Below are 21,977 nucleotides of genomic sequence, written 5' to 3'. Positions count from 1 at the left end.
ATGTCTTCCTACACTGTCGCCTGCATTTTATAAATTGGGAGAAATAGTTGATCCAAATGAATATTTCAAAAATGGCATTGAACTTGGAAAGCTTTTATTTTAAAGGATCACTGTTAGACTGGAACTTTTTGATTTTAGTTCAAAATAGGAGATAGCAGTGCACCTAGTAATATAATTCATTGCATTGTTAATGGAAGTGATATGCAAATAAAAACAGCTGCAATTTTTTAATGTTTAAATTGCTTCTATTTATTAAAAGGGAAAAATTACAAGGTCCACCTCTGCAACTATAAATATTATAATTAAGTATTGATACAAGTTATTGATATGAAGATTGATTTTTCTTTTTAATTGCTGAGAACCTGTATTGCATGTACTGATGCATATAATCCAGTAAGGTAACTTAGCGAGAAAATAATATTATAGCTGAATTTGTGCCACTGTACGTTAAAGTTCCTGTAAGTGGAACCTTGCTTTCAGCCTTGGAACTAGTTCTGGGGGGAAAAATGGCTATCGTCAATTCTTACAAATCATTAAATGGATTAGGATATTTGCACCTTCAAACAGCTTTGTTTTTTATTTGCATAATTTGTTGAATATGTTTAAGCAGTGAAAATGTCTTTGAGTTTAAAGTATTCCTGTACTGATATTATTTAACTTAGAAAGATGAGTCTGGGCTAAATTTAAATGAGAAATACCCATGGGCCTTCCTCCAATGACATAGTAAGAGGACTTAATGATCTTTATAACACTTAATCACTTTGCTTATAAAAGCTGTCACATTAGAGGCTTATTATCTGTTGTCAATGACCACTGAAAACAGGAGTATACTATATTATCTATTAAAAAGTGTAATAGTATCATTTGGATCCATGATGTGTTCAGGGAGAGTACCAAAAACACTTTCAATGAGAGTTCCATTAACTTTTTATTTCAGCAATATAAATATTTTTACAAGAAGAAAAATTGAATACAGAATTCCCACCATAGCCTCTAACTTTGTTTACATTTGGAAAATGGGGGTTGGTTTGATGGTATTGTTTTCAAAAATTGCCCCACAAGCTGTAACTTTCAGAGAAGTTGTCGTAACTGAAGGGCATAAAATGAGACTCTCTCTTTCAAAAGTCTCTAAATCAAGGGTTTGCAACATGTCTAAAATACCAGCTTTTCATCTTGGCAGCTTGTTTCCAACCCAGAGTGCTGCAGTGGTTCAGGTGTGTGCTCCTGAGCTTTATGCCATCTGCCTACCTGCCAGTTCCATTCTTGTAAGCTGGCAGGATATTGAAACTTGAAAGAATCCTAGACTCCTTGAAAGTAGGACTCTTCCAAGTTTTAGAACACTGACAGCTTGCAATAATGAAGGTAGTGGAGCAGACAACTCATTTGGTTTGTATGACATGCACCTCTTTAAACTGAATCAAATCAATTGTCTTATCATGTCCATTTAAAGGCATAAAATCCCAAATTTAAAACATCTCAATCTATTTTGCCTAGGTACTGCAGACACCTTTGATGAACATGTACCATAACACAGTGTCATCTGTGATTACGGAGACAGACCCTTTCTGTTACAGAATACCTTGCAGAAATGGATGAGTTATGGAAGCATTTAACAAAAAAATGGCCTGCTGTTATAAGTGTTTACCCGTCCCACATTTTTCCCTTTCCTCCTTTTTCTAGTAAACATTTCAGTGTGCAGTTTATTTTGGATTATTGAAGCAGACAAAACTGGTGGAAGAACACCGAAACATGTTGTAATAAATACTAAGCTGATGGAGGAGCATTAATGTTTGTGCAAGCAGAACTGAAGAAATAATGATAAAATATTATCAGTCTGGATTACAGCACTGTGGTAGAGATGCTATCATCATGGCTCAGGCTACACTGACACATTCATTATAAGCCCTTCTTTTCAAGCTGTTGTCTTTCTGAAGAGAAAAAAAATCTTTTGGGGCTGCAGTTTCTTATGCTACTTATCTTGAAATACAACTTATTTCCCTAAAGTTTTGTTAAAATTCTGTGTGATTGTTTTTGAGTGATCAGAGCACATAAAACCCACTTCCGAGAAACTTTTTAGATGTTTGTATGTATTTGGGGAATTCAGTCAGCTTAATTTTTGAATTTTTGACTTCCTCAGTGATTAGTATTATTTGAATAATGGTGGTATCTGGAGGCTGCAGTCAGGATTAAAAACCTGTTGTGCTAGGTGCTGTACAAACAGATTAAAGAAGAGCTATATTGTGCCACAAATACCATGCAATCTAAATAATTTTCTTTCAGTAAACATAGGTAAACAAACACAAATACAAATATTTATACTTTGTCTAAGCGGGGGAATGGTCCTGCTATTGTGGGGAACTTTCCTGGCTTCTATACTACCCTGGTGAAATGGACCAGCAAAAGGATCTGAGTCCCCGCTCCCACTTCTTTTACCCAAAGGCCTCCCTGACCCTGAGGGCTCCCCTTCCACTCTCCTGAGTAGCAGAGTCCTCGAAATCACAACAAGGCTGGACCCAGGTTTTCTGGGCCTTAATCCCCGACCTTGTAGTCACTTGGGGAAGGGTTAGGGTGTCCCCACTCTGGGGGTCTCTCTGCACACTGCAGGCTTTCTTGATCCAGTGATAATTTCATACAGTTCAAAGCAAATACAATTTATTAAACCACAATTGATTAAAAAGAAAAGAATAAGGAAAAATGAGAGAGGTTAAAAGAGAACACATAGCCCTGCTCTGTAGCACGGGTTCATCACAAACAGCAGTCTGCAGAGTGTAAGGACAGTTCACAGTCTGTTCCTTTATAGGTCCCAGGGCTCTTTCTCGAGCCCTGGCTGTGCTGCAGGGGAACTGCAGGTTGGACACGCTTGCTCTGGCAGTGACCACACAGCCTCAGGCTCTAGGTGGCAGAACCCCTCTCCCAGTTGGAGTTACAATCCCTCTCCAAGTCTGGCCTGCAGGGCCTCTTGGCTGGTGGCGTGTTCCTGCCCAGAGCCTCTTTCCCCCCCTTTGCTGGTCCCAGCTGCTCACCACACCCAGCTACAGACACTGCTGCTTTGCCAGACTCCTGCTGCTTGTGTTGCTTTTCTGATCCCTTTGGCTCTCTGGTCACTGCAGGTCTGCTGCTCAGCACAGGGTCTGCGCTCCTTGGTCTGTGTGTGTCTGGCTCTGACACTGCAGGTCTGTCTCTACACAGCTTGCTTTTCCTGCTGCTCTTCTTAATTCTCTCTCCTTTTCTCACAGAGACCCAGAAAATCCCCGCTTACACAGAGGACGGGACCTGTCATTCTAATTCTCTCCTTGATCTGTCCAACCTGTCAGTCAGGCTGAGCTGGAGTGTTGGCCTCTTCCCGTTGTCCCTGGGGTCTGTCAGTCTCAGGACCCTGATTTCTCATGGACCCTTCCCCTTTTGGTACTGGGAGCTGGCCAACCAAAAACTCCCACTGAGTTTTATTAAGGGGCTAACAGTCCCCTTACAAATGCTCATTGCTGTGCTCTAGAAGAAACCCAAATACTTATGTGGTGGTAATGCTTCGCTCTTCTAGATCATAAGACCTCCAGTATATTCATAGTGTGGCATGCCAGACTTCAGTTCTGATTCTTATAGGTTGGTTGAAATTGGAACATACCCCTAACCATCCCACCTTTGGTCCTATTCTCCCTGAAATGGTGAAAGGATACATCAAATGCATGCAGAGGGTCCTTTTCAGAGCTTTCCTGCCTTCCCAGGCGATAGTCACAGATGTATTTTTTTTTTTTTTACAAGGATGGGTATGAATGTACAAATAACATAGGCCGATGGCCCACAAGAAAGAGAAGAATTCAGATCAATGTCCTCACATTTGGAAAACCTGCATATCTTTTCTCTGTTGGATATCAGCTGGTCCAAAACATGACCAACAATGTGACCACCATGTTTTACATCAACAAAGTGAGATAAGGTCTTCCTCACTCTTCCAGGGAGCCGTCAAACTCTGGGACTGATGCCTCTGCAGAACACTAGTAGACAATCTCACCAGGCATTTCCTCTTGAACAAAGAGTGGGAAAGAACACAGGATATTTGAGAGCTCTTTGTGAGCTAGAACAATACTACAGTAGATATTTTTGTCACTCAGCACAAGTGTCAGAGATTCTGCTCAAAAGGAGGGCTCAGTCTGGGATCCATAGTGAATTTTTCTACACCTATCATGTCTAACTGATCTGACAAGCAGCTAACCAGATGCCTGTATTAGGCTTTCATGCTTTAGTGAATTTCAAAGGGATGTGCTATTAATTTGCAAAGACTTTTTTGTGTTTAGGGATACGCATCCCTAAATTTTTAGGTATTGTATATGTAAACTAATGGTATAGGTGCCCAGATGGGACTTACATGTAGGATTGAGAATCCAAAAATGTTCAGCATACCATTTATTTTTTTATGCTATTGAAAATTAAAGGTATACCACTTGTAGGATAGCTGTGAAGACTTGCTTGTAGCTGCTGCCTTGAATTTTTATCTCTGAAGGGATTGGTCATTTCTCTCTCTCTCTCTTTAAGGAAAAATAAGCAAGATCAGCACAGGCAGTATAACAAAAGATGTAGATTATTTTATAGGTCATTTCAGAGTCTAGTGGAGGGTGTCTTCATTTGAAAATATTTGTTTTATGTGGAATAAAAATAGCCATGGAAAAAGACTTAAATCGTTCTGCCAAAAAGACCCCTTGGGTCTTCTGTAAAAGACTTGTTTATGATCCAAGCATTGTAAGAAGCAACAGTTTCCCTCCTCCCTACCTCCCCCCAAAAGTGCATAGGAGTGTGGATATTTGAAAAGGGTATAAGCGGATGAATAGTCTTAACTGAATTCTAGAATACTGTTCAAATGATCAGATCTGTTATAGTACTGAATGGAATTTATAGACTATCCCTTCCAACAAGGATCTTAGAGTTTTGCTCTTGTTGTAAATGCAATACCGAACAAGCTTCAAGTGCATTGTTATCAGAGTGTTGTGTATAATATGATTATGCAGCCCCAATTTTTGTGGCTGCATAAATTGCTGAATGATTGCCCTTTGTTTTGAATTTGTCATGTAATTGTACTCCAGAATCTACATTTTCTTTCTTTAAGGCACTTGCCTCATCCATATCAATGGGTTGTTAACACTGATGCTCAAGGATGCTACTTTAAATAATGCCAACTTTGGCAAATATTTCACTCCTGGTCATTTAGCAGAAACATCAGAGGAATACTCTTTTCCATTGTTATTGATAAAGTGGCAGTTTTTAAGGCAAGGTGAAGAGGAGAACATCCAGCATCTTCCACCCTTTCCCCCTTTGAGATTTGAAGTCCCCTCTGCCCCTGCCCGAAAGGGGGGAGAGTAAAGAAAATGTCCTCTTTTACCAAATCAAAACTCTCAATTATTTGAGGAGCTAGACATTCAGGGCCAACCCTCCACCCAGTTTTCTGGGATCATGTATCAAAAAACTAAATTGCCCCATAACCCTCTGGTAAATTTTCAACTTTCATCCAACAACCTCTGCAATACAGTTTTGTCAGTATTGGTATTGAAAACCAAATATTTGGACCAAAGGAAAATACATTGAATTTGCTTTCCGAATGAAAGAATAAGAGATTCTATAGTGATTATACTGTACTGGGGGCACTGAGGGGAAAAAATTGAGTAGGGAGTGCTTCATTATTTAGGCCAAGTGTGCCACATAGGATGCAAGGCCTCTATTACTCATACAAAGCTGTCAGTCTTGCTATAGTGATGCTTTTGTTTCATTTGACTGCTTCTAGTCTTTTTTTGAAAACTGATATTAGTGTTTCAAATTCTAAGCATCAAGGCCATTTATTGTCTTAGAAATACAAATTTCTCTTAACCCAGTGTTTCTGGTTTTGTCCAAGGATGCAAGTTCTTGCTCCTCTCTTTATATATATATATAAAAACACTCAACAGAAAAGGTTGCTGGACAGGTTTTGAGCAACATTTCCTGCATTTCATTCTGATTATGGGATATTTTGTATACTCTGCTTCCATAAGTGCAGCAGTAGGCCTTAGCCTGGGGGGGAGGGACAGAATGTAAATAGTGCTGCACAGAAAACAGGATCTGCGTGGCAAGAGATCCACAGAGAATGGTGGGTTCTTTTCTCCAGCCCTGCGGTATCCTTATGAGTATGTTTATGCTGATTTTGTAAGCAATCTCTAAACCAGTTTTCCCATTCTCTCCAATCCTGTTATACCCTTCCCTATTTGAGGGGATTTGGGTCCCTGTAAGCATGGGGTCTGATAAAGTACAGAAAGAGTAGGGAGGGAGGGATAGTATGCAGAGGTGCACATAGAATGTGTAGGTAGTTGACCTCCCTAGATTCCTTTGTATCTACGTGGCTAGTTTTGGGGCAAGACCTTCTGTTTCTGCCTCAGGTTAGTATTGACTTCAGGTCATTTAAAATCTTACTGATCTGTATCCCTTTACTCAGCTGTTTAAATATCTCCTTAGCATTCCAGTGAAAGTGAATGATTATTTTCTTTCTAAAATTTCTCATTTCTGTTACTGGATTTAGCCTGTCAGGCATGGAGCTTGGAAAAGGGAGCCTATTTCAGGGCTGAGGATCTCTCATAAAGAATGCAGTACCACTTGGTCACATTGCTTTTAAATCCAGGGTAATACAGCACAAATTCCTCTGTTGATCACATTCTGACAGTACGGCAGGTAGAAAGAGGCAACCTCTCAACTTGCAGGATCCCAAGCTGCTATAGATCAAAATAAACACGACATTCAGTCTGGAAGCCAGTAGGCAGCCAGCGCAGATCCAGGAGCATTGGTGTCATTGTGTAGATGGCTCTGTGATTAACCAATAAGCCTGGTCTTATCAGTTAATCTTCTCAACTACGGGCTGTAGCTCCCTTAATCGGGACTTCCTGGTCTGTCATGGATGTTCCTGGATCACAGAACCCAGAAAGAGGAAGGTCTGGCGGCGGAGGCAGGAGCGCTGTAAGGGGCACCAGCGACTCAGCAGGGAGTCCAGAGTATGTGTGGGGGGAGGGCAGCATGGTGGGGTGTTGTGACCCCAGCAGAGGTCCCTACCTCCAGGAGCCAGAGAGTTCTAGCCTGGCTGCAGCCATGGGCCTCCGGCTGCAGCCATGGGCCTCCAGCTCCAGCCAGGTAGTTCCAACTCCAGGGGCAGCCAGGGAGCTCTGGCCCCGTTCCCAGTCATGGTGCTCTGGACACATTCTGGTTCCAGCAGCCGGGGGACTCCATCCCCAGCAGCAACCAGGGAGCTCTGACCCTGTCCCTCTGCCCCGGCCACAGCTCCAGCTGTGGAGCCAGGCAGCTGTGGACCTCTGCCTCTATGTAGCTCTGTCCATGGTGCTCCAGCCCCTACAGTAGTGGGGCCAGGATGAGCCCCTGGGGTGGGGCAGAGGCAGCAGCGGGGGCAGGCTGGAACCCTACCCTGGTGGCAGCACAGACACGAGGAGAGGGACCCATCCCTGGTCCAGCAAATCCCCTCATTCGGGACTAGTCAGGTCCTGAGGATGCCAGACTAGAGAAATCCAACCTGTGTACACATTTCTCCCCCTCCTTGCTGCCTTGGTATGAGATGCAGCAAGAGGGAGAGGGGAGCTGGTGCCCATGAGGAGTTGGATTAAAAGCTGATTCCTCATAAGCACCAGATCCACCTGCCACCCCCATCCCAATGCTGCTGCCTGTAATAGAGAGGCAGCAGCGTGGAGGGTGAAGGAGCCAGACAGCAGATGATATGCACGGGGAGCTGGCTTTCAAGCAGGCTCCCCATGCATGATGGCTCCATGGACCTGCCTGCCCACCCCTTGTGTCCTGCAAATGCAGTGGGGGGAAACACCCTGCACTGCTGCCTCTGTCAGGAAGGAGCCAGTTTGTGGGGGAGCTGGATTTTAAACTGGTTCCCCTCACAGACCAGCTCCTGCCTGCCACCCTGCACTACTGCCAGATAGAGAGGTAGTAGCAGGGGGTTCCCCAGAAGTGGGGCCCGGAGCGCACTGGCTGCCGGCCCCACTTCCCATGGAATATTGAATAGTCATGTAATCGCCTACATTTCATGCAGTTACACAACTGTTCAATTACACGCTAACATCTCTGTCGGTGACATACACTTCAATTTAATAGGCAATGTGTGTCATTCTGCACCTGTTTAAATTTTTGGATTGGTCCAAAGTATAGCCCTAAATATAGCCATTTTCTCTACTTTGGAAGTTATCTTTCATCCAAGGCAGATATTGATGTAGAAATCCAACATCGTTTGAGCTGTGCCAGTGTATCCTTTGCTCGTTTACTGCACAAGGTTTTTGAAGATCACAGCACTTGAACAGACACCAAGCTTCTTGTCTATCAAGCCGTCATTCTCCCAACGCTATTGTATGGGTCTGAAACCTGAACACCTGCAGACATCACCTGAAAGTCCTTGAGAGGTATCACTAACACTTCCTCTGCAAGATCTTGAAGATCAAATGGGAAGACAGGCACATTAACATCAGTGTTCTGAAAGAGGTAAAGACCACCAATATCGACGCAATTATCATCCATCAGCAACTTCGCTGGACTGGTCAAGTTGTTTGGATGCCAGACCATCGCTTCCCAAAAGAGGTCCTATTTTCTTAGCTGAAAGAAGGATATTGTAACGCAGGAAGACATTGGAAATGTTATAAGGACTTGCTAAAGGATAACTTAAAGAAGTGCAACATTGACATTGACTCTTGAGAGACACTTGCCCAGAATCACTCAAAATGGAGAGAAGCCCTACACAGTGATCCCCTGCATTTTGAATTTGCCTGCCAACAAGCTGAGGAGGAGAAGAGGTGCAGGAAGAAGGAGAGACTGGCTTCTAGTCATGGTCAAGAGCCTCCTGCTGCACCTGGAAACATCTGCCCTCACTAGGGTTGCCAGAGGGTTTCAACAAAAATACCGGACACACTTGACATTACATCACAATCTACACTACATCTTATTTAGAAAATGCCAGTTATATTTTCTCATTTATATTTTTCTCAATTTGTTTCCCGAACAGAAAGCTCAAATACTGGACTGTTCAGTTCAAAACCGGACACCTGGCAACCCTAGTTCTCACTGTATAGAACTTGTGGTTCAAGGATCAGCCTTATCAGCCACCTGAGGGTCCACAACTCCCATGGAAGATGATTATACTTGGCCCACCCATCATGAGGATAAGACCTAAGTAGAGTGCATTGCAGCAATCTAGTCTGGAAGGGAAAGAGGGAAACACCCTGGTATCAAGGACCACACCTGAAAGAAATGGCTGTAATCTCCTGTCCATGCATGAAGGGTAAAAAAGATTCCTGAACATAGCTGCTATATGATTGTCCAGCACAACCCACAGGCTACAAACAGGAGTAACAAATGTTCCTTGCTTTTATAATGCCTGTTTTTATTTTGTCTGTTAGTAAACAGAAAAACACATTTTAGCAAAAATATTAAATGCATTATTAAAACAAAAGAAACCAAAGCATTTTTTTTACCATTTTAATGAAATGGTGAATGGTTCCAGAAACTATTATGACAGTTTTACCTATGGCAAACAGAATGAATATGATCTCAGCAGTGCAGCAGGTTTCTAGTGGGCACATTTGACTAGGCTGCTAAGTGAAACGTGGCTGTATTTATCGGTATTTTTATTGCAATAAATTGGTTTGTTTATTAGTGGAGGTGGCTGACTGAACATTGACTATAGTACATATTGAAGTCCCATTGACATAAAGCATTTACCTTATTGCAAGTGTGTGTTTAGGTCACTGTGAATAAACAGAAACGCAGATTTATGCATCTTGTCCTTCTTCTGACACAGAGATCTATTACCTTACTTTGGAAGTCTGAACATCCTTCCCCTAAACATAGATGGCTAAATGAGATGCAAACAGTCTTTCTTTGGAGAGGCAATTTGGAGGGGAGGGGAAGGACTAATCAGTAGATATAAGAATAGAATTTGATCCTTGTCATTTTACTTGCTGTACTAAAAGGAATTCTCTTTCCCTTTATTAAAACAAAAACAAACAAAGCCATTCAGATTTTTGAGCTGTGAATTCCTTTTATTTTTTAACTCAGTCTAATAATAATTTTCTGCTTACAGTTAACTCTACCACATTGCTGCAAGCCCATATGATTACATGGCTGTTTTTTAAACTTGTACTTCTGCTGGTGTTATTACTATAGCCATCGTGTGTGTCAGAGAAAATCTCGAAGAAGCACCTTTTTAGGCATGTTAACTTGGAAATGATTTTTTAAATGGGCTACTCAGCTGTTACACTGTACAGAGTTTTCATCTTCTACAGGTTTTTACAAACATTGATTAATCTTCTTAACATCCTATGAAAGTGGAGCTAAATATTATGAACTCGATTCAGTGTATCGGATATTGAAATTTACAAAGATTAAGTTATTTTTCTAAGGCCACAAAAGGAATAAAAGCTAGAGGTGAGCTTAGAATTCAGGAATTTCTGGTTCTTATTCATGTGTTTGGACCATGTCCCGCTCAACAAAATATCTGATGTCTTATAGGTTGTGTAACATAGTATATTATATGTATTAAGTGTAACCAATCAAAAAATAGTGGTACTCAATTCTCTGTGTGTATCCCATTGAAACTAATAGATACCTGTGGATAGCCATAAGGTATCTGCTGCCTTTGACAGCCGGTATACTTTGTTTTAAAAGGATCTGTTTGGAAGAATTTTTGGATACTAATTTGGTATAATGGGATACACATTTCTAATATCATATATACTAACAGTAGGCCTTGCTGCCTGTCTGCTCTTTATTTAAAATCATTCTCTTACTGATGTCCTGACAGGTGTCTGATTCATTCACATTCTCAAAGGTGGATGAACATAGAATAAAAAAACCTAGGAAGGGGAGGTTTATGAAATGTTTTCTGTTGACTTTTTTTTCCTCGTATGTTATAGTCTACAAACATTAGTGTTAAGGCAAGTCTCACTGCCTTCACTCTATGCTATTATCTATAAGTATCTTGACTTTGACTTTACAGAGCTGTTTATAGAATTTAATAAAGCAAATGTAATAATGCTGCCTGCGCTTTAATGCACAGTCTCAATTGAGTTGACCAGAAGATAAATAGGAACAGGAATAATAGTGTGTTCCTGCAGATTGTTTTTAATAAGCATGTTATTTAGTTGATCAGCCCACTGCAGTAATGCTTCCTATCCTAGTGCACCAGACAAATTTATTAATGCCTCCCCCCTCCCCATCATTTCTCTGAGAACATTGATTCCCTGCAGACATATCTCTATTAAACCTCTAGAAAGTCACAACTTCCAAATTAGATTAAGTAGTAGGAATGGTACTAGAAGAATCAAAGAAAATTGAATGCATTATTGAATTTATGCCACATTGTCTCACAAAGAGATGGGATTGTGTGGCAATGGTAACTTTTGTCCTTACTGTACTAACAAAGGTATGGGCACTGCTGTCAAACCTTGTCTGTGATGCATTGGGAAAACATGAATCTTTGCTTTTATTCTACATTCATTTGCTGAGGTTTTGCAAATTAAAAAGTAAACTCTAATTTTAAGTCTTAGCATTAAGAAAAAACATTTTTCATTATTTACTGTTCTTCTCTAAACACCCAGGACCTTTTACAGACTTTTTTTTTAAGTGTCTGCTTTGGATTGTAGCAAGGCTCACTTGTCTTACCAGCAGTTGCAAAATGCAAACGCTCATTTTAAAGTGGCCTATTCCTCATTTTGATCTGACATATTAAAAAGCATATAATTAATGGCTGACATTAGTAATTAACATTAACTTTATGGTGCTTAATATGCCATCATTCATCCATCAAATAACTGGTATGCATAATGTCTGTGCATAAAGGTTTTAATTATACAAAATGATCCTTCAGTTCTCAGACTGTACAGTTTAAAGAAGCTGTGAAAGAATCCATTTTTTCATTTATTGCATGTTAACGTTGTTTTTGTTTCTCCCCAGGAGTGTGCACAAACGTGTGATCCAGGGACCTCAGCTAGGGAACATGGGTCCCAACGCACAACTTCCATTAGTGGCTAAAGAGCACCACCTTGCTGTTGCCAGTGCTCTATGGAGAAATTTTTTCCCTTTCTTGAAGAGCCAGAGAATGTCACAGACACTGCCACCTCCACAGCTTGCAGATACAGCTGCAGGTCAGCACTGACCTTCATTTTTCTATTGCTTCCTTTGCTGTTTCCTTGGATGCAAACTTTTTGGTGTATTTTATTGTTTTCACATATTACTGCTCCTATTTAGTAGCTCAAATCTACCTAAATGTAGAGATGAGGCTCTGTGCTAAATGGTGCTAAATATGTTGACATAAAAAAATAGAGTCTCTGCCTATAGGATGCAGATCCATGACACTGGAATGGTTTGAATCTATAGGACTCTTTGATTTTTCACATCATTGACAGCTTAAATTATATTTGCAATGTCTGTTGTAAATCTAAATAAGGATAATGTTTTATAGTTCATTATATTATACCTAAAATTTGTCCTATTGCTTTACATGAAAGTTTGCTCTCCTTTTGGTTTTGTCAGTATGCGAATAGCTTACATAATTCACTTTTTGGTATCTTGTTTTGACATTTATGTAGATTTTTTTTTAAAGGTACATTTCATTATCCTTTTTGTAGCATTTTTACATTCAGATACATTCTGACATTACATAGGTCATTTTGTATAGGAAGTTGTTACGTTGCTAGAATTTTACCTTACAAAGAACCACTCCAAATCCAGACATATGGATAGCATGTCAGGGTATGTCTACACTTGCACCTTCTTTCGAGAGAGGGATGCAAATGAAGACATTTGAAATTGCAAATGAAGCCGGGATTTAAATATCCCGTGCTTCATTTGCATATTCGCATTATGGCGCTATTTCGAAATAAGACACCGTTAAGACGCAGTTATTTCAAGAGAAAACCCTTGATTTCATTTCTTATTAATTTGTGATTTGTTATCATAATTCTGCCAGTCAGCTTTCAGTGATCAGAATATGCTAATTTATGCCATGTGACATTCGAGCTCAGTCAATCGACTTCCAGGGATTAGCATATGCTATTTGCTAATCAAGTCGTATATACAGGAAGCACCATGAATTTCTATGGGCTCAATGTATTCCAGCTTTTAGCTGACCTTTGGATGACTCCTAGCTACTTCTTGTTTGGAAGCCTCATTTATTCCTGTGGGCCATATGTCTCTACGGAATTTTGATGAGATATTCCCCACCAGAAGTGGAATTTACGTTTGTATCATAGGAAGTAAAATTATTACATCATAGCTAATGGACCTCTGTGTACCTTATCTTCCACTACATCATCCCCATGTCTGCCATTTTGGTCAGCCATGTTGCATTTTCTGAATTTAAACTAACATTTAATTCTTATTTAATTAAAGCATTATTCTTAAAACTAAATACTAGTCTAAGCAAAGAGTCCTGATATTATCACCACTCATTTTATGTCCAACTAAACAAATTATAATCTCTGATATTAAATCCCTTCTTAAACTTTTTCTGTAAACCTTCATTTTAGGTGCTGCAACATAATTCAAACAGCTGAAGTAAAAGTCTGTCACTACAGAGGCATTTGTAGAAAGTGGCAATACAAAATTAAATCAAGATCCATTCTCCTTCTATGGTTAGATATTTTTCCCAAATATTTCCTTTTTCCTTTTCCGTACAAAATCGTGAGAGAACCAACATTATTAGAAATGTACTTGCAATGCTGAGTATAGATACAGTTGTGACCTGTGCTATGAGCCAATATTGGGGAGCAGTGTGAAAGAATGTAATTCCTTTTTCCACTTTGCAGGCTCCTTGCATTGAAGGTTCAAACACGGAGATGGCAGTCTCCTTAACACTGCTACTCCTCCTCTTAATTAGGTGGATGGCAAGTAAACATCCAGGAACAGGAAGTAACACCTTTCACAACGCCATTCTGTTCCCTTCTTCTCATATTTTTACTGGTGTTGGAATACCATTGAAACTACTAAATATCAAGGACCCAAAAATGGAATCACTCCTCAAAAATGAATTTGCATTGGTATTCTAATGAAGTTTCTTGGCACTGATTTATAAATATTAATCTGAGTTTTGTATGAAGATAAATGTACATTAAAGAACCACTTTTTCTGTAACTTCCCTCCCCTTTCTAATAAATTAATGGTAGCTTAGAATAATACAACTGACTTGTAGCATTGAAATATAAAATGAAGAATCGTTGATAGTAATAGTAAGAGCTCTGAGAACTACATTTTTATTACCTATAATTATGTGCAGTGAATGAGCACAGCTGATGTATCTCTAAAGCTAGAGTTTTGGTGGCATAAGTGATTTTTTTTTCTGATTTGTCTTTTGAATTGCTCATCCGCTTAAAATATTATTGCCGGCAGAACAGAATCAACATAGAAGTAAGAGAGACACAAACAAATAATGCTAAATAAAAACACAGAACCAAAACCTTTTTCTGGGAAGACCTAGGCAGGGTGACCAAACAAAGCCATGTCCCCCAAACCAGCAGGAAAAATACTGAAGTTTGGCAACTGAAACTTGCTATGTGTAATATTATGTGTTACCTAAAATCCACAGGGTTCTTGTGCTGTAAGCCAGTTGGGCAAAGAGTAAAGACTTTTTAATGTAAAAATGTATAAAAGACTGAAGTGAATATGACCCCAAACTGGAGAAACAGGGCACCAGAAACTGAAGAATAGGGCTGAAAGACCAGAGGTATCAGAGTAGGTGACCACTATTATCGCTCCAGAATGTGGCTGCTTGGGCCTGTTCATCAATTCTGTTTTGTCTGTTGTTCTTCATCTGGCATAAATGTATGTCCAGACACCAAGTGACAATAGTCTTTCTGAAATGGATAAATAAAAGAACAATTGATTAAGCCTAAATTGAGTGGGCTTGGGACTCAATTTCACAACTTTTATCTCCAGCACTGGCAAACATTGCCGAATGACTGTGGTGAGGAAAGTAAACTGTGCTAGGTCTGTATGATTGGCACAATGACTTCCTTTCCTAAGGTGAATTAGGCACCATATTGTGACTGTGCTTTACAAAAGATCCTTAGTCTGCTTCTGAGGAAGCAAAACTGCATGTTCACTCTTACTGAGGACTTGTAAGATAAAAGACCTAACTCTGTTCCATTAATTAAAATAGCTGCATTTGTATTGTTTCTGAGAATATACTTGCGCTGTACTTCAGCCAGTCAAAAACCAGCTCCTGAAAACATGTAACATATGCTGTTAATTTATTAATATGCTGTTTTCTAGGAGCTGGTGAGCACCTTTCATTTTATAAAAAAACAAAGATGAGTCTTCCAAGCCTCCTTTGCTTTTGCCAATTTCATTTATTCTAATAACTTATCAGCATTCCAGGGTATATCTCCAGCCTGCCTTGAAATGTATTTATTATCCATAGCATAAAGAATGAGCTAAGAGAATAATTTTTGTTGTTTTTAGTGTTGGAGGTAAGTTCCATGTTGGCCCACTAGTGTAAAGAGCATGGTTATGTCTCATTAAAAAATTCTGCATGCGGTGATGTTATTGATGTATCAGTCCCAGGATATTAGAGACACAAGATGGGTGAGATAATATCTTTTATTGGACCAACTGCTGTGGGTAAGAGAAAAATTGTGACATCTGAATTGTAACCCAAAAGCGTCCCTGTCTTCCCCACAGCAGTTAGTCCAATAAGAGATATTACCTCACCCACTTTGTGTTTCTAAAAAAAATATTCTGAGGCAGTTATTCATTTGACAGTTTTCTAGATCTGAAGATGTTGTGTTAGCCTATGTGAAATTGTTCAGTTCAAAAGAAACTTTGTCATTAGCACTGTATTTACACTTTTTTCTTCTGCAAGCAACTCTCATTTACAGAAACAATTCTGCACTTAAACTAAATTCCAAAAGGTAAAGCTAATCACACACAGTTCATTCCTGAGAAAGAAAGAGTTTTAAAAATTGTAATGGGACAAAAAAATGTATTCAGGCATGAAAGGGAGTGGAAAAGGAAAATATGGTGTTAAACAGGATGTATTTTGATTTTATCAGTCTGCTAAATTTTATGTTGCCATGGATTGTAAGCTACTCAGAATGGGGACAGCATCTTCATATACATTTAAATGGTGTCTGGCATGATGGGTTCCCAATGGTGATTGCAACCTGTGGGAGTGATGGAAACATATATATTAAATAATAATAACTAATTTTTAGTAGAACAGGAATATATTTTAAATATTTGGAGAAACTTAACACTCAGCCCCTCCTTTTTCCTCGAACATCAGGTTTTACTCTGTTGGCTTTGGACATGCCATGCACAGCTCCATCAGAACTCCAGCCACAGCCTGTTGTATCAATGATGCAGTTGTTTGGATGGGATGATATGGTGTGTCCGCAGCTCGTATCCAGATATCTAAGTCATCTAATACAAAACAGGTGACCAACTTAAAACTTCTTGTTTTTTCAGGAAAAAAAGAGGGATCCCTAGTGAAAGCCTATTATCTAATAACAACTTGAACAACTAACACTTAGAATAATGATGTACACAATTGGAAACAGGTAGAGCTGTGTTGCTGAGCAAGAGAACAATCACTCCATTGACCATCCCTGATGGGAAGAAGGAACTGGGGGGGAGGGGTCAAAATAGCACTATATACTGTGGGGTTTAACATCCGATCTAACAGTACCACTGGGGAAAATGCTTCCAGGAATCATGCATGAGCGCATGCACATTTATTGGAATGCACATGAGAAACACATCTTGAAGAACAACTTTTATGAAAGGTAGGTAACTGTTTTTTTTTTAAAAGTAGTGACTCCCTTGAAGTGGAACTTTAGAGTTTTCTTGCTGTAGACCCTTTGCAATTCTTTGTTCTAGATTCCATGAATTTCTAGGATTTTGTTCCCCTTTATTTTCTAAAGTGTTTTTCCTATGGCTTTGGATAATGAAAATTGACAGGTAGACATCAACATTGCAGAGTTAATTTTTCTTTCATTCAGCAAGTTACTTTTTTCCACAAATGGTATTGGAAAACTGGAATCTAGACAATAACTGTATCAATACTCTTCTGAAGGTCATTACACTGCAGCTAAATGAAATGTCTTGACCCACACATTATTATACTTCATTTAGTTGTATATTGACTGTTCCACCTCTTCTACTAGTGTTACCATTTTTACCATTTAGGAGGTAAAGTAGCAGCACTCATGGCTGAATTTTAATGTCTTGAATGTTATGACGTGGTAATTCCAACAACTTTCATTCATGCTTAGTGATTTTAATCTTGAGTCTTAATATTTCTCTGGACTTTTTATGGTAGTGCAACAGAGATTTAACAATAGGCACTTAATATTCAATTCAAGAGAAATAATGAAATATTTAGGTTTCTGTTGTAACAAAAATATTTGGGGGGGTGCAGTATAGAATTGATAATTTGCAAAATGAGAAGAAACAAGAATGAAAAAGTGGGCCTTTTCATTTCACGATCTCATACAGGTCTTTTTTGCAGAAAACTAGTGCCTGAGACTTTAAAAATGAGTGTGTTGAGTAAGATCCTTAGTATTTTTAAACAGATTTTTGCCCCAATCCTACAAACATGAACATAACCACTTCCAGAAATGTAAGTACCTCCATTGGCTAAAATGGGTCTGCATAAAGTTTAAGCATTGGACATCTGGAGCAGTCCCTGCCTGTGGTATGCCTGGGCCACCCACAGACAGGGACAGCCTTGGCCGGGCTGGAGCACCTGTGTCTGTGGTGGGCTCCATAGGGCTAGGGCAGTCATGCCTGTGGCAGGCAAGGAGCTGCTCCAGCCCCCACTGATTAACCAGAACTTACTTGTAAGCATCACTCGTTAAGGGTAACCTTTCAACATCCCTACAAGTAACCAAAGTATCTAAGTATTGGCATCTGAGCGCATCATGGTTATAGTCTATTAGTGATTTTTACATCAAATGAGCTCAGTTTACAGCCAGAAAGTTTTTTTTTTTTTCCTATCTAACCTGCAAACTCAGACTGGTACCTGATGCTTTATCATGAATAATAAACGTTCTGCAGCACAAACTATGGACAGCTGAGCAACACATCTGCCAAGATCAGCACTTCGGACTGTACCTGTGTCATGATATTCAGCAAGACTGAGGCAGTAGTAGGCACTCCTCTTCCAGAGAGTTCACAATAGAATTTGTTCAGTGAATTTCACAACACCAGATTGGAGAAGGCAGAGGAAGCACGGGCTAAGAGTAACTGATAAGTGCATGAGTCTGAGGTGCAACTGTGTTAGTCTGTAAATTTAAAAATAGCGAGTAGTCCTATGACACCTTAAGTCTTTTGAAGGTTTTGCCCATGAAAGTTCCTTACACTATATATAGGTTGTACTTGCAAAAACTGGCATTCTGGGCTGGCAACATCTGTCATCTGGCAGGACCATGGCTGCTCCTGGACCAGAAAGCCCAGGAGCCTAAGGGCAGGAGGGCCAGCCAGGGCCAGGGCAACAAGTTTGGCAGCCCAGCTGTGGATAGTGATGGGGACAGCCTCCAGCAACCCCTGGGAGCTGAAGGCTGAGGCCAGAGTCTCCTGGTGCCCCGGTCTTGTGTTCCGGGGGAGCACAGCCCCCAGGAGCATGGGGCCGGGTCCAGATCCCCTTGGCTTCCCTGGAGCATAGGGTCAGGGCCGGAACCCCGTAGCAACCTGCTGGAGAGTGGGGCCAGGGCTGGAGCCCTGCAGCTGCCCTCAGATGCATGGGGCCAGAGCCCCATGGCAGGAGCCAGAACATGTGCTGTCTAGGGAGCTAGCAGCAGCTGGGCAAGCAACCCAGCCAGATTGGGGGTGGGAGAGAGTGAGACAGCATGCAATAGGCGTGGGGCCCAGAAGCAGGAGACCTCCCCTGATCTGGCAAATTCTTTGATTCGGGACCAGTCAGGTCCCAACAGTGCCAGGCCAGACTGTACTTTTGTTGGTCTCTAAGATGCCACAGGACTACTCGTTGTTATGTTCATATATGCACAACTTGTGAAACATGTAGATTGCAAACAATTAAAAGTATTAATAGTTTGATTTACTCATGCATTCTTGATCTTGTCTTATTTCCTATTTTTGTATTTTTATTTAATTCTCATTTTAGTATTAATGCCCCTGCCTTCTGATTACACGGAATGAAATATGTGGCCATTCAGTGTGATTGCAAAAGTGTAATTTATTGGAATGAAGGTTAAAAAAACCCACTGTTGTTGATGAACAAGGAGAAACAGAATCCAACTCTTTAAGAGCAGTGCAAATAGAAATACAAATAAGATTTTTTTTTCCGCTGAAGCTAAGCACATAAGTGTTTGGCTCCATAAAGGAGCAAATCTGTTGAATAAGAAGGCGTCCTTTCTCCTTCTCTGAAATAATTTCCTTCAATTGAAACAAATGTGACAACTGGACCAATAGTAACTACAGATGGCACAGCACCTCTTTCCCAGTGCTATGGACATATGCAGAGGAGATGTTTTGTCCTTCAGCCAGGAGTTCCTGCTGTAATTAATCACAGATACACAGGCACATGCTGCTTGGGCAGAAAAGCAGCAGGCACTCATTAGAGATATGAAGAAAGTCTGTGATGATGTGGAATATCAGAGGAAGGCTTCATAGCATCAATTAATGTGACTTCACCAAGGAGTTGAGTCAGTCAGTCAGCCAGCCATGTACCCAACACCTACCTGGTATTATACCTTCTCATTAAGAGTGAGGTAGGGTTGCAAGGCATCTGTTTGTTTGTTTTTTACCAGAATACCTGGTTGAAAGGAACCCTGAAACTCTGGTCAGTACCAGTGACTGGGTGGTTGAAAGTCTGATCAGCAGGGCTAAAAGTAGGCTCCTTATCTGCCCTGGGTCTGTGCAACTCCAGCATGTGTCTGCAACTCCTAGATGCATGTATGATTGGGGAAACTCTGTGCACTTCCTTTGCCCTGACCACCAGCTCTGCAGTTCTCATTAGCTCCGAACCACGGCCAATAGGAGTTATGGGGACAGCACCTACAGGCGTGAGTGAGGTACAGAGCCCCCTGGTTCATCTGCCTAGCAGCTGGAAATCCCAGACACTTCTGGGAGCTGCACAGAGCCAAAGCAAGCAAGGAACTTGGCTTAGCCCTGCTGCACTGCTCACTGGGAGCCACCTGAGGTAAGCACTGCCTGGCTGGAGCCCGAACATACACCCACACTCCAATCCCCTGCCCAAGGTTGGAACCCCCTCCTTCACCGTAACTTTCAGCAATCTAATCCCATATCCTAGCCCTGAGCCCCCTCTTGCAGCACAGGGAGTTCTCAGCTGACCCCAGTTCCACGCGGCTCCTCAAAGCAACAGACCCTGGGCTCCATGCAGCGCTGCCGCTTTGAAGCACTCCTTTCTCCCCTCACTCCTTCCCCCCTCCCCCCCCCGCTGCCTGTTTTTCTGATAGAGGCAGCAATGGGAAGGAAGCAATTTAGTCAATTAGTCATTCACATCCCTACAATAAAAGACAGAACTATGTAGCACTTTAAAGACTAACAAGATGGTTTATTAGGTGATGAGCTTTCGTGGGCCAGACCCACTTCCTCAGATCAATATGTGGAAGAAAATCGGCACAAAGTGATACAATCAAAAAAAAAGTGAACGCATGTGAAATTGACAAATCAAATTTTAGGACAGAGTGGGGGTGAAGAGGGAAGGTAAGTTTCTGTGAGATAGTGACATAGGGGTGATAATAGGGGAAGTTTCTGTGAGGTAGTGACATTAGGGGTGATAATTGGGGAAGCTATCTTTGTAATGGATGAGATAATTAGAGTTTTTGTTTAAACCCATACGTAAAGTGTCAAATTTAAGCATGAATGACAATTCTGAAGCTTCTCGTTGAAGTCTGGAGTTAGTCTCCTTGAAGCAATATGCATGTTTTAAGGTCATTAAGTGAATGACCAGTGTGGCTGAAATAGCAGGCAATAGCTTTCTCTCTGTGAGAGAGTCTTATGTCTGTTTTGTGTGCATTGAATCTTTGGCGAAGTGTCTGACATGTTTGTCCAATGTACATAGCAAACGGACACTTTAGGCACATGATGGCATAAATTATATTTCTGGATGAACAGGAACATGTGTTCCACCTAACCTCAGGATGATTCTTACCAACAACCACAGGACATATCACACTAATACCAACCCTGGAACTTTCCCTTGCAACAAACCCAGGTGCCAGCTTTGTCCACATATTTACTCTGCTGACACCATTATTGGACCTAACCATGCCAGTTACAAGATCAAGAACACAAAGAATCAATGCAGACTGATCATTCACTGAATGACCTTAAAACATGCATATTGCTTCAAAGAGACTTTTACTCCAGACTTCAACGAGAAGCTTCAGAATTGTCATTCATGCTTAAATTTGACACTTTACGTATGGGTTTAAACAAAGACTCTAATTATCTCATCCATTACAAAGATAGCTTCCCCAATTATCACCCCTAATGTCACTACCTCACAGAAACTTACCTTCTCCCTTCACCTCACCTCTGTTCTAAAATTTCATTTGTCAATTTCACATGCGTTCACTTTTTTTTTTTTTTTATTGTATCACTTTGGTATATATGGTTGTGCCGATTTTCTTCCACATATTGATCTGAGGAAGTGGGTCTGGCCCACGAAAGCTCATTACCTAATAAACCATCTTGTTAGTCTTTAAAGTGCTACATAGTTCTGTCTTTTGTTTTAGCTACACCAGACTAACACGGCTGCATCTCTATCACTATTCTACCTCCCTACAATGTAATTCTAATGTCCTATGTACAGTAAAAGTTCTCAGAGCAAAGTACGGATCTCTGTTAGCACTATGCTATCAATTACAGAATTAAAACACATAATGTATTCAGATAAATAATATCAAAAAAAGTCACAGACTGTATTAAAAACTGTCCCTCTTTGTGTTTATAGACGAGGATAGTTGAGAACAGTTCACAGTTGC

At 40.6% G+C, this 21,977-nt stretch overlaps 1 protein-coding gene across 6 annotated transcripts in view; it reads left to right on the top strand.

Annotated features, from left to right (window-relative positions):
- Window positions 1–21,977, top strand: part of MMS22L (MMS22 like, DNA repair protein) — a 135,839-nt gene that overhangs the window by 86,527 nt on the left and 27,335 nt on the right. For all 6 annotated transcript variants that reach the window (XM_006118426.4, XM_075923917.2, XM_006118427.5 and 3 more), the window contains 2 exons: window positions 11,965–12,155; window positions 16,292–16,442. In XM_006118426.4, the coding sequence (XP_006118488.3) occupies window positions 11,965–12,155; window positions 16,292–16,442 (342 nt within the window). The remainder of the gene's footprint in view (window positions 1–11,964; window positions 12,156–16,291; window positions 16,443–21,977) is intronic.

This window comes from Pelodiscus sinensis, chromosome 3 (assembly GCF_052426305.1).
Source record: "Pelodiscus sinensis isolate ZL-2025 chromosome 3, ASM5242630v1, whole genome shotgun sequence".
In the NCBI taxonomy this organism is placed as follows: domain Eukaryota; kingdom Metazoa; phylum Chordata; order Testudines; family Trionychidae; genus Pelodiscus; species Pelodiscus sinensis.
This window is presented reverse-complemented; position numbering and strand designations above follow the sequence as displayed.